Source organism: Diadema antillarum, unplaced genomic scaffold, assembly GCF_040938485.1.
Source record: "Diadema antillarum isolate AM-2024a unplaced genomic scaffold, OU_Dant_1.0 scf00000116, whole genome shotgun sequence".
NCBI lineage: Eukaryota > Metazoa > Echinodermata > Echinoidea > Diadematoida > Diadematidae > Diadema > Diadema antillarum.
In genome coordinates this window covers 342,375-356,002 of record NW_027271005.1, presented here as the reverse complement: position 1 = coordinate 356,002, position 13,628 = coordinate 342,375, and the positions used below count along the sequence as shown (strand labels likewise).

At 40.9% G+C, this 13,628-nt stretch overlaps 1 protein-coding gene across 1 annotated transcript; it reads right to left on the bottom strand.

Moving 5' to 3' along the window:
- Positions 1-3,516: 3,516 nt before the first annotated feature.
- LOC139719891 (creatine kinase, flagellar-like) lies at positions 3,517-13,628 on the bottom strand. The gene is made up of 4 exons (XM_071631276.1): positions 13,586-13,628; positions 12,039-12,102; positions 10,922-11,080; positions 3,517-7,023 (listed from the first exon to the last, which is right to left on the bottom strand). Exons 1-4 carry the CDS (start codon positions 13,626-13,628, stop codon positions 3,639-3,641), a joined length of 3,651 nt encoding a protein of 1,216 aa, XP_071487377.1. The 3' UTR covers positions 3,517-3,638.

Below are 13,628 nucleotides of genomic sequence, written 5' to 3'. Positions count from 1 at the left end.
CCCCCACCCCCAGGATGCTCTTCCTTTGCACTGACTTAAGTGAGATATGTGGTATATGATGATTCATAACATTGGATTTAGGATGTTTTCAGTACAGCAGTGAGATATATGTTCAAATGAACACGCTCATTTACAAGGTTTAAGTCTGTCACTGATTTGAGTAGACATTGAAGTGTATCAACTGTGCATTACTTGTACTTTTTGGGGGGTTCCAAGGATAAAGAAATGAACTCATGCTGAAAGTACAGTGTACTGGTTACTGGAAGGAGTTCAGTGGTAAGAAGTATAGATGTGAAATGCCTTTTTTAAAATGCCTCATTTGTCAATATTGCTTTGGTTGTCAAAGTGCTTTGTGAGAATGCTGTGTCGGTGACAACTTGAGCCAAACGCAAGGCAGACCATCACCCCGCCTCACCAGATCAAATGTGAATCCTCGTCATTATGTTTCAGCTGTTATCATTTAAGATGGCCTGCTTATACCGAAGATATTTGATGTGGTCCCGAGATGCATTAAACCATGATTATATCTTAGAACCGCTTGAAATGCCATAATGGCAAGATAGTGCAAGTAATCATTTGATCCTCCTATGTTGGTTAAATCACACCAAAAATCCAAAGTTTAAAAATCTCATTCTTGCCCATCTCAGCCTATGTCGAGTAATTCCGGCAATCAATCATGTACTTACATCAAGTTAGCACCATCAGGGCTATATTTGCTTGTTTGAGGGTTGTTGTTTTTTCCGCCCCTTTTTTTAAGTGAGAAAGGAGGAAGGAAATTAGCGTGTAATATTCTTTGCCAAAGGTGAGCCCATTACTCAATTACATTACTCAGCTGTTGTCTGTGGAGCATAAAGGCAACTTTGTACATCTCTGTCAAATTTGCAATAACATTTTGTATTTTTATAGCATTTGTTATACTAAGTATATAAATTGTAGTGCATGGATTTTATGATTAACTTCTTGGTTTTGTTATTCCAGTAATATATATTCAGTAAGCAGATTATGACTTCATTTGCACTAGTCATGAATATTGAGGAAATAAAATTTCCTAACCCAAGATAACAAGTGTCTTGTTTGGTCAATGCATTGCTGTTCTATGTGCTTGTAAATTGATGGATGCTTTGCAAGGAACATCTAAATTGAAGCTGCAGGTAGTGGCATAAATGCATGCTTGTTGATGTGAATTATAGAGTGTGTGTGTGTGTTTGTGTGTGTGTGTGTGCATGTGTGTGTGTGCATGTCACAAAGAGAATGCAGTGTTTTCCTGAGTCGGACTCGAGAAATTTTCTCGATCAATTAGCACGCTAATTTGTTTTCACATTATCAAGTAGCGCTCTACTTCGTGATTGGGTTAATTTCCCAAGTCAGAAAATAGCGCGCTATTTTGAAACATCAGGCTGATGTGAAAACGCCTAAGTAACATGGCAGCATCGAACCCCGATCATCAAAAGCAGAAATACACCTTTGGGATACTGTTGTGCATGCATTAAAAAACTGACAGTTGTTTGAATGATTACAGCCAGTTGGAACTCCAGCTCTTCCCTCGAAACTACATTATTTCACACATACACACACACACACACACACACACAAGTGCAGTTGCACCTTTCATGCTGGATATCACACATCCCAAACAGTGATAACACAGACACACATACACGCACACCCCTCCACACACATGCATGATCAAACATTTACTCATTCAGATTATGGTGTAACAAGAGGTGAAGCTTCACTGGTTTTCATTTCCCCCTATCTCTTTGTTTTTATGTAGAAACCAACAGGTACATGAATAGGAACGAAGCAAAATATCAGAGCAACAAGGAAAAGTAGAAATTACGCAGTGCGTAATATATGTCCCCGCCGGAAGTAGCATTTTGTAGCAAAATGTACAATATAGGTCAAAAATCAAGGTCAAAGGTCAAATTCTGTGTAGAAGTTTTGAAGCGCTCACCTAGTGCCATCACATAAAGCAAACGGAATCGAAATCTGGTTAGAAATGGCAAAGGTAGCATTTTGTAGCAAAATGTACAAGAAAATGTAGGTCAAAAATTAAGGTCAAAGATCAAAATTCTGTGTAGAAGTTTTGAAGCCCACACCTAGTGCCATCACATAAAGCAAACAGAATCGAAATCGGGTAAGAAATGGCGAAGGAGTAGCATTTTGTAGCAAAATGTACAATAGAGGTCAAAAATCAAGGTCAAAGGTCAAAGAAGTCAAAGGTCAAAATTCTGTGTAGAAGTTTTGAAGCCCTCACCTAGTGCCATCACATAAAGCAAACAGAATCGAAATCGGGTTAGAAATGGCGAAGGAGTAGCATTTTGTAGCCAATGTACAATATGGGTCAAAAATCAAGGTCAAAGGTCAAAGAAGTCAAAGGTCAAAATTCTGTGTAGAAGTTTTGAAACCCTCACCTAGTGCCATCACATGAAGCAAACGGAATTGAAATCGTGTAAGAAATGGCGAAGGAGTAGCATTTTGTAGCAAAATGTACAATACAGGTCAAAAATCAAGGTCAAAGGTCAAAGAAGTCAAAGGTCAAAATTCTGTGTAGAAGTTTTGAAACCCTCACCTAGTGCCATCACATGAAGCAAACGGAATTGAAATCGGGTAAGAAATGGCGAAGGAGTAGCGTTTTGTAGCAAAATGTACAATACAGGTCAAAAATCAAGGTCAAAGGTCAAAGAAGTCAAAGGTCAAAATTCTGTGTAGAAGTTTTGAAGCCCTCACCTAGTGCCATCACATAAAGCAAGCAGAATCGAAATCGCGTTAGAAATGGCGAAGGAGTAGCATTTTGTAGCAAAATGTACAATATAGGTCAAAGGTCAAGGTCAAAGGTCACGACTGAAATTCTGTGTAGAATTTTCAAAGCTCCCATGTAGTGCTATCATATAAAGCAAACAGAATCAAAATTGGCTCATAAATGACAGAGAAGTAGCAAATTGAAGATTTTGATCACACACGGACGGACGGACACACGGACACACACACGTACGGAGCCCGTTTCATAGTCCCCTGCTCGAACTCGTTCGGCGGGGACAAATAACTCAGTACACTTGTACCGAGATTTACTCCCGGAGTGTATAAGAAGCATTACAGATATGTTAACTATTTTGTGATGCAAATAATCATCGGTTTCACCACAAGACATTTACTTTTACAAAATGATACTCTCATGGCATATATATGTGTGTGTGTGTGTGTGTGTGTGTTTGTGTCTGTGTGTGTTAGTATCAAATTAACAGAAAGGCCCACAACATAATTATGAAGTGTGCAATATCATCTTTTAATGCGACCATTTTCACTTAGTAAGAAATGTGGTGTATCAAAATAAGCTCGCAGATGATAATATACTTTGCCATTATAAATGTACAATGCAATTATGTTTTCTATGGAAAGCTTTAATTTTTGTCGATGAATTTGAATCATTATTGCTAATTTCAATCGGACTCATTATTTCATTACTTAACGTCATGCTACTTTGAAAAAAAAGCGTGAAGGTAATTAATACTCTGTCAGAGGATTTTCTAAATTCATGTATAATTTGCCATGCCACAATTGATACCTAAGGTTGATTAAAAATGATTCTATTTAGTCCTCCTGAGATATTACGCTATTCTAAAAACGGCTCCGGGGTTCTAAGCCTCCTCAGGCTCAGCCTGGTCGGCTTTAGTTGGTTCTTGCAGTTCTTCAGGCAGCAGACCGTTGATGTCCTCTCCCGCCATCAGAGCTTTCTCCAGCTTCACGAGTAGCGTGACCCCGTCAACGATCCGCTGGACGAGCTGCACTTCCGAGTAGCCAATGCGATCTGAGTTGGATATGTCGAAAGTGCCATCGGTAGATGCCGTGTCTACTCCTCCCGTTCCTCGCTTTTGGAGCCGCATGTGATCGAGGATGGCATCGAAACAGCTCCTCTGACTCAGGAGTGGCACTTTGATGTGGACCCCAGCGCGCAGTCCTGTGCCCAGGTTGGATGGACAGGTAAGAACGTACCCCAGGTGCTCGTTCCACATGAATTCATGACCTTTGGCCTTGATGGCATTTTCCACCTTCTGTAGGCCATCACAAAACCGCTCGAACACGCTCTTCATGTTGCCACCCTTCTCCATGGAGATGACTCGCGTGTGGTCCTCCTCGTTGACCCAAACCAGGAAGTTCTTTGCGTCGTTGTGCCAGATACCACGGGCTTGGGGCCAGTCACGTGCCATGTTGGCGCAAAGGAGGAGAGGTGATACGGGCTTGTCGAACAGAAAATGATCTTCAATGAGCTTGTCCTGCTGCTCCTCAGACATTCCTGTTAGCGGGTAGTATTGACCCTTCAGAGGACCAGTGAGCGTCGCCAACGCGTCACATGTGATAGCTTCTACAGCAGCACGTTCCTGTCGAGTGCAAACAGGTGGTAGTGTGTATCCACGGATACTGCGACCAGTGCGCACACGACATGATAAGACAAACTCTGGGTCAAAGTCATCCCCTCCGACAAGTTCAGCAGCATTAAGGTTGGTTGGGTGCTTAGCTGAAGGGGAATAGCCATTGTGCCTTGCCTCTATTACTGGATCAAAGAGAGGAGCAAACACTTCGTAGCTTTCTTCATCTCCAGCCACCAAACCTACGGTCATGATGAAAGGGTGACCTGGGTTATCGACTCCCGTCTGGATGCAGTCATCCAGCGTAACCCCGTTCTTGGTTTTCAGGTTGCACAATTTATTGAAGACATCCTCCGTCATGCATCTGGCCATCCAGTTGTTATGCTGAGACAAGTCTGGGTAGTCGGAGCTTGTGGGCTTGATGGGAGGCCGTGGGCGACATTTCTCAGGAAGGAGATCAGCAATGTCCCCACCCTTCTCAAGAGCCTTTTCCATCTTCACGAGCAGCTCCACACCATCAACCACATACTGAACTTGCTGCACTTCAGACGAGCCAAGTCTGTCAAGGTTAGAAATATCGAATGTGCCGTCTGTAGAGGCAGTGTCAACGCCACCAGTGCCCCTCTTCTGCAGTCGTAAGGCCCTCAGGATCTGATCGAATCGAGGATGTTTAGAGAGGAGGGGCAGTTTGACGTGTACACCCCCACGCAGGCCTGTTCCCAGATTTGATGGACAGGTCAAGACGTATCCGAGATGTTCATTCCACATGAAGCCCTTTCCGTCCTGCATAATCATGTCCTCAAACTTTTTCAAACCCTCACAAAAGCGTTTGAAGACAGCTCTCATGTTCCCGCCTTTCTCCATGGATATGACTCGAATGTGATCTTCCTCGTTGACCCAAACGAGGAAGTTCTTGTTATTGTTATGCCAGATACCTCGTGCCTGTGGCCAGTCGCGATGCATCATGGCTGCGGTGAGAAGTGGGGAGACTGGTTTATCAAACAGGAAGTGGTCGTCGATGAGCTTTTCCTGGGTTTCATCGGACATGCCCTCAAGAGGGTAGTAGGATCCCTTGAAAGCTCCTTCAAATTTGTCCAGCGCTCCTACTGTGATTTTTTCCACGGCTGCTCGTTCCTCTCTGCTACAGTGTGGGGGAAGAGAATAGCCTCTGATGCTGCGTCCAGTACGCACACGACAGGATAGGACATACTTAGGATCGAGATTGTCTCCACCTTTCAGATCTTCAAAGTTGAGGTTTGTGGTGTGCTTTGCATCTGCTGGGTATCCACCGTGTCTTGCATCAATTACAGGATCGAAAAGTTTGGCAAAGACGTCATAGGACTCCTCATCACCTGCGACCATTCCAACTGTCATGATATGTGGATGTCCTGGATTCATCACACCTGTACGGATGCAGCCTTCAAGAGTGAAGCCATTCGGTGTTTTCTTGTCCTTCAGATCTTTCCAGATGTCATAGGTTAGACAGTGAGCAAGATGGTTGTTGTGCTTCGAGAGGTCTGGGAAGCCCTCTTTAGCTTGCTGCGCCCTGACCACCGCGGGATCCTTAGGAATAAGGTTCTTGATATCTGTCTTCTGTTCCAAGGCTTTTTCTAGTTCAACAAGCTTCTTGACGCCATCAACGACTGACTGGACTTGTTGCACCTCTGATGATCCAAGTCGATCAAGGTTGGAGATATCGAAAGTACCATCAGTGGAGGCAGTGTCAACTCCACCTGTTCCTCTCTTCTGCAGACGGTAGTGAGCCAAGATTGTTTCAAAGGCTGGGTGTTTGCACAGCAACGGCACCTTGACGTGCACTCCAGCACGAACGCCTGTGCCGAGGTTTGATGGACAAGTTAGCACATATCCAAGATGTTCGTTCCACATGAACTCAAATCCTCTCGACTTCAGAAGGTTTTCCACTTTGTTTAGGCCAGTGCAAAATCTCTGGAAGACGTTCTTCATGTTGCCACCCTTCTCCATGGAGATGACCCTCGTGTGATCCTCCTCGTTGACCCAAACCAGGAAGTTTTTCTCGTCATTGTGCCAGATTCCGCGAGCGTCAGGCCAGTCGCGAGCCATGCGTGCAGATGTCAACAGCGGTGAGACTGGTTTGTCAAAGAGGAAGTGATCTGCAATAAGCTGTTCTTGCTGCTCATCAGTCATTCCCGTTAGCGAGTAGTACGATCCCTTGAGGGGACCATCCAATGCTGCCAGAGCTTCCGTGACGATCTTCTCGACATCCCGACGCTCTGCTCGCGTGCAGTGAGGCGGGAGTCCATATCCTCTGATGCATCGACCGGTCCGCACTCGGCATGATAGAACATAGTTCGGATCGAGATCGTCTCCGCCTTTGAGATTATCTGAATTCAGGTCGGTGACGTGACGGGCGTTGCGCGGGTACCCATTGTGCCGCGCATCGATGACGGGATCGAAGAGATCGGCGAATAGATCATAACTCTCCTCATCGCCGGCGACCAGCCCAACGGTTTTGATGAACGGATGTCCAGGGTTATCCACCCCTGTCTGCATGCATCCGTCCACTGAATACCCGGATAGAGTGCGAAGGTTGCAGAGCTTGTTGTATATAGCTGGTTTCAAACACTCCGCCAGGTAGTTGTTGTGCTGGCTCAGGTCGGGATAGTTTGGATCAGGCCTTAAAAAATACAAATCGGAGAGAGAAATATGTTACCTGTTGTAAGATTTATTGTTGTTTAGATGATTAACCGAAATATGCATGACCTAAAAATCATCGCACCTTTTTCTCTACCACCGAACGCAACCTCATAATTAATTAAGACAAACGCAATTTATCAACATCAATCGCCTGATGAGCTGGAATGCCGAATGTAATAAACGATTGATAGTGATTCTAACTTATTGCCCAATTGCGCTTTTTGCTTTCAGTTGTGTGTCATTTAAATATTCAAAGTGACTTTCAGCCGATAATTGCCAGTCATTTTCCCCTTTTTGTACCATTTTGAGCTACAAACAATATAGGTGTTCCCAGTCAATTTGATACCTTTGTCATTCAAATTCATTAATGTGCATTCAAATTCACACAGCGCACGCACGCGAAAATGTTCCGGCATTCAAATTCAGAATCCGAGCGATCAATTTCATATATGGGCGTTCTATTTCGTTTTCGTGAAATCAAATTCACGATTGGGCATTCAATTTCAAAATGCGAGCGCCGACTTTCCTACTCGTACATAAATGCATACGATAATCATGTAAGTCCCAATGAGCTTGTTTGGAGCGTTCAATTTCATTTTTAGGCGATCAAGTTCCTACTTTTTGCAATCAATTTAACGAGGAAAATATAGTAGACTTTTTAGGAAGGGAAAAAGGACCAACATAAACAATGAAGGCTTGCATATACTGTAATTATGATTGTTTACAGGTTCTACATTGTTCTCTGATCATGTATTCTTTGTTTTTCATCTCAATCAATTTCAAATTGTAATGTCCAATCAGCAGTGCATCCAAACTACACAACGACAATCTGATCATATTTCTTGATGATACTGCATGCTGACAACGCCCCACCACCAACCACATAATGACAATTCATCGATCTAAAGACACACTGTCACACAATGATCTCACACAGTCCAGCAAAGGTAAACCAATAAGACAGCAATACACAACAAACAAGACGTATGAAATGTTCAAACATGTATCAGTTTCGATACAGTCGAAATTGTTTGTTTTTTTTTCTCGAAGATGTCAACCAAAACCGTCCGTACTATGCTCGTCTGTATAAGCCTATACAGTGCCTAATGTTTGTTTGTTTGTTTGTTTGTTTGTTTGTTTCATTTTCCATCAAAGAAGATGACTGGATAACCCATATTCAGCAGCAATTGCTGGGGTCAAGTTGTCCAGTACGGTTGGATGTAAACCTTAATAGGGGATGGCTAGTAACTGATCAGTGGGAATGCTGGGGGATGATTGTTCCAATCCTTGTGGGATTCATTTAAGAGTACATTATCTCTTGTTGTGTGAAGATTGTTTGCTTCAGAATTGTCTCATATTCAAGTAATGCGCAGTTTAATGTTCCCAGGTTAGCATGCCTGTATATACAGTGACGGGGCATTAAACTGCACATTACTTGAATATGAGACCGTTCTGAAGCAAATAACTTTCACACAACAATAGATATATAATGTACTCTTAAATGAATCCTACAAGAATTGGAACAATCATCCCCAAGCATTCCCACTGATTCCCACTGATCAGTTATACAAGTCATCCCCTTTAAAGGGATGGTACAGTATTGGCTGAGATGAGAATTGGGCTTTTTACTTTTTGCGAGATACCAAGAAAACACTTATGATATAGTACAGAGCATACCCTTTTAAGAGGAATTCAAAGTTTATTTGATGAAAATCGGGTTTGGAATGACTGAAACATCTAAAAACAAGGTAAAACAAAGCGATCGCAATAAAGTGAGGGACCCACACTTTATTAGAATCGCCTTTTTTTGATATCTCAGCCATTTCAAAACCAATTTTCATGAAATAAATGTTGAATTCCTCATAGAATTACATGCTCTTTCATATTTCATAAGAGGTTTCTTATTATCTCACCAAAAAAAAAAAAAAATGTTAGAAACCTGGGTCCCATCAAAAGTTGATATGATAGCAACTCTTGCTGGAATGACAGTTATCATGGTAACGACAAGAATCCAGCTTCCTGATTGGCTGTTGCTATGGGAAGTTGCCATTCCAGCAAGAGTTGCTATCCTAGCATCTGTTATGAAATGGGGTCCACAACTAAGCGATCCCTTTAAACACCCTGCTCTTTGCGATGAATAAATGAAGTGGGCTCTATTACGTGCATGAGTTGTGACTCTCTCACAATACGGGACATCCATTTTATGTCCAATCCGAGGGACATGTGCCTGTATATTCCTTTTCGCTAAGCGCGAGTTCTATTACTGCAAAACAAATAATCATCATAAATCCCAATATATTCAAAAAGCCAAATGAAAAACACGTGCATACACGCCCCAAACTAACTAAATTCAGGACTTTCTATAAATTGAATGCAGTTATTTGGAACATGGTTGCCTTTTCACGAATTTGAATGACCGACGAAATTCCGTCGCCAGCTTGACATGAATTTGAATGCTCATTGATTAAGTGCGTGCTCCTCTCTTAAATTTGAATAATAATAATAATAATAAAGGACATTTATATTGCGCAGCTTCTATAATAATGTACTCTACTGCGCATTACAAAATGACATGTATACAAGAAATTCAAACAGAAAATACATTACTTCAAGAGATGACTTTTTAACCTGGCCTTAAACTCGTTAATTGTAACTGCTTGTCTTACAAACAAAGGGAGATTATTCCATAATTTTGGTACAGCGTACAAAATGCTCCAATAGTAAATTTTCATTTCCCGATAGTGAATTTGGTGAATTTGAATGTTCCGATAGTGAATTTGAATGCTGGGATAGTGAATTCGAATGATCGGATTTTGAATTTGATTGCCTATTCAGTGCTGCGAGCGTGGAATGCGTGAAATCGAATCCTCGGAATAGGAACTTGAATAACAAAAGTATGAAATTGACCGGGAAAGCCTATATCAAAAGACATACGCATATCATCTGACCTTCACATTATTCTAAAACTAGTCGTAAATGCTTTTAACAAACTTACAACCAATCGTAACTATAATAAGCCATATTGGCCTACGCATGCGTACTGATTTGTCACCTATACGCGTTCTAGAATCGACATCAAAGTTAAGTAAATACTGCTTTGACTAATTCTTAAGTTTTATATTTTGATTTCCTTCTTCTTCTTTCCTTTTTTTTGTGGGGGGAGGCTATGCTACGTTTAGACACAAAAAGAATTTACAATGTGTTTAGTCTTCATATCATATAAATCTATTCCATTTCATACTCTCATTTGTCCTGCATGTTAATTCATACGTCTTGTCGCCGTGGACAACGCATTGATGAGATTATATTGTTAGTTATGATAAGGTCTTATTTACCCAGGGTACCCTCTTCATTATTACCGCTGCTCTTCCAGAGGGCCCTGATATTATTAGTTATTAGTATTATTAGTATTTACACACCTGGGTCGAGGTGGTGGATAAAAACATCTTGTCCAAGAACGTAAGCACTGGGCGGCATTCGAACGCGTGTCCTTTGATTGGGATACAAGTTTGAATCCCACCCAGTGCTTATTATTTCTGTTGTGCTGTTATGTCTAACACGGTGTTTCCCTTTATTGCTGTTCGATAAACTTCTGATAAAGTGATGATGTACTACTACAAGTATATTAGAATCCCACTCGTAACTGGGCGGCGTCGAAGGCTTGACAGATTTCTCGAGCCTCGTTGTTGTTGTTGTTGGTGGTGGTGTTGGTGTTATTGTTGTTGTTGTTGTTGTTGTTGTTGTTGACCTCTCCTCTCATTTCCCCACGAGTCTCTTTGACGCTTCTGTTGTTGTTGGTGGTGGTGGTGTTGTTGTTGTTGTTGTTTTTATTGGTGTTGTTGTTGTTGTTGTTGTTGGTGTAGGTAACCTGTACTCACGGGACGTTCTCACTCGCGTCTTTCGTGAGATTCTCGGCCGCCTTTGACAGATTCTCGGGCTTTCCTGCTGTTTGCGCTTTGTCGGGGGCTGGTTTTGTTTCAGCTTGCTTTGGACCAGGTGCTGTTACCGTTGTCGCTGGTTTTGCCGTAGATGACGCTCTGTTATGATATCGAGTCACAATCAAATTACCAAGTCACCGATAGGTACCTACCAATAAATTGATTATTGTCAACTACACACTCGGTCCAATAAAATGATCTCAAATACATTATATACCGAATAACAAATAAGTAAAAGTTTCCCAAAATGGACAATATGTCAGGATACGATTCATTCTACTCTTCCAACAGTGTGACTGTCACGATAATAATGTAGAAATCACTGATCTTTGATTTTGAAGGTGTTGAGATTAACATATTACTTACGTGTCAATTATCGTTTCCTCTCAAACAAAATAAAGTTGTTCATATTAGGACACGGTTTATTTAGGTTTCTCGTCATAATAGATCCACAAGGATAGATTTTTTTTTCTATTTTCCTCATCTGAGGTACTTTATTTTTCCACATATCTTCGCATATTTACAATCACATTATCTGCAAGTATCCAAAAGGCATTCAACATAATCATTATAACAAGGATAGATGATAACGACAAGTTCTTGATTCTAACAGTATGTTTTACAAGCTACGATCACTGGATTCTGGATTAAACGAAAACATAATAATCAGGAATAATTGAATATTACTCAGAAAACAGCTTAAATTTACTGTGCCATTATGTAGATGTTCGAAAGACTCACTTCTGATCGTTTAAGATGTCGTCGCAGTTACGTTCTGTGTGTATAGCATGCACAGACAACACGTTCTCTCCCATTTCGCTCAGAATATTATGTCAAATTATTCAAACATAATTAAAGGAAGTAGGCCCTATACAATAATTCCTGCAATAATTTTTACATGATTTGTCCTGTGCGCAATCATTTTCGCTATTCTGATGTTTTGTTTTGTCTTGTTTTGTTTATCTGTTTATACATCCCCGTCCTTTATAACGGGTTTGTTTGTTTGTTTGTTTGTTTGTTTGTTTGTTTGTTTTCTTTTAGGCTTATTGCAACTCACTGTTTCTCCTTGGTATGGGCAGCCTTCACAACGGGTTTTGAGTCGAATCCTCCAGGCTGACCACCTAAGAATACGGACGTTAAAAAAAAATACATACCGGTGATATAGCCCTTTCACAACGATGCTTTATATTGCTATTAATACATTGTAAGACAGTGTGTTTTCATTGCCAGGCCACGTGCAATACTGAAAGTTCTTTCGTTTCTTCCTTTGCTTCTCCTTTATGCTTCTTCATGATTGTCTTCTTGGTAGCGAAGATGGTAACATGGTGAAATCATAATAATCATCAGTGACTTCGGCTCATCAAAGTCAATCTTAACGTACTGTTAAAAGAGTGTAGGCCTATACGTATTCTGTTATTGTTTGTTTTTTTCATTTGGGAGGGGGTGTTTGCACATATGACAATTGCGAGAAAAAAAATAATGTGGTATATTACAGTTAATGGCAACCAATCATGGAGTCATGTAGGCAGCGTAAGACGCTGCAAAATGAAAATGTTATCAATCGAACAAGATGTCTATATCATTGACACTTGGCGTCTTGAAATCTTGTTAATGATGAACAAAGGATTGAATATAATTTCTTGACATTTCTTGACAGTAACAGAGCATTTCCACTACGGTAATCACAGAGAGACATGTTGTGATGTCTCGACATCACAACATGCTCATGTTGTGATTTACATCATGAACATGAATTTCATACATGAAGTTTCATACATGAAAGTTTATGTATTTCAGTAATATCAATCTATTTCAGAAATTTTATGTATTTCAGAAATTTTATTCTATTTCATACCTGGGGGGTGTTTCATAAAGCTGTTCGTAAAGTTACGAACGACTTACGAGCGACTGGTGATCAGTTCTTATGCTGAATTATGGAAATTCTAATAAGTACAGCACATCAGAACTGATCACCAGTCGCTCGTAAGTTGTTCGTAACTTTACGAACAGCTTTATGAAACAGCTTCATGTAGAAGTCTTCGAAATTGCTAGAAAGATATGTCTGAATTCATGCTGACACTATGTGCCACTCGGTGAATTTCAGAAATTGGGTAATTATATCACCATCATTGCCGTCCGATGACCCCCTATTTCACCTATAGTAATCTAGATCTATAACAATTCAGTTAGATAATGTAAGATATGCTCTATAACCTCCATCCATTACTAATATAGCATCGTCTATTAATACCCATGCTTCTCAAAACCGGTGGGACGTGAAATTCTAGCAGGTGAAGATTCATATAATAAATAGGTAGATAAAACTAATATAACTAATAGATCTATAGGTAGTTAAATATAACTGTGCCTCGGAAAAGTCTGTAGATTATATAGGAGCTAAAGCGGGCCTTGGATTGAAAAAGGTTGAGAAGCACACACCACCACGCGTCTAGACCCCTAACTACATTAATCGCTCCTAACACCGTCCGATCTGACAGCGAAACGTTCCATATTTCTACCCGTCGTTAAAATTACAGTTTAATGACCATCCCCACTAAACCTCAACCAGCAGTTGAAATATCTAGACTACATGTATTTTTCTACCAATCACCGTCATCACCACCGTCAGTACCAGGCCAGTAGCCAT

What these genes read in the sequence shown, in the direction of transcription:
- LOC139719891 (XM_071631276.1), bottom strand. Translation starts at nt 13,628, where the DNA reads ATGGCTACTGGCCTGGTACTGACGGTGGTGATGACGGTGATTG. An exon ending in GGTGGTGATGACGGTGATTG is followed by an intron (nt 12,103 to 13,585) that starts GTAGAAAAATAC and finishes CCGTATTCTTAG; the next exon opens with GTGGTCAGCCTGGAGGATTC. An exon ending in GACGCGAGTGAGAACGTCCC is followed by an intron (nt 7,024 to 10,921) that starts GTGAGTACAGGT and finishes GTATTTTTTAAG; the next exon opens with GCCTGATCCAAACTATCCCG.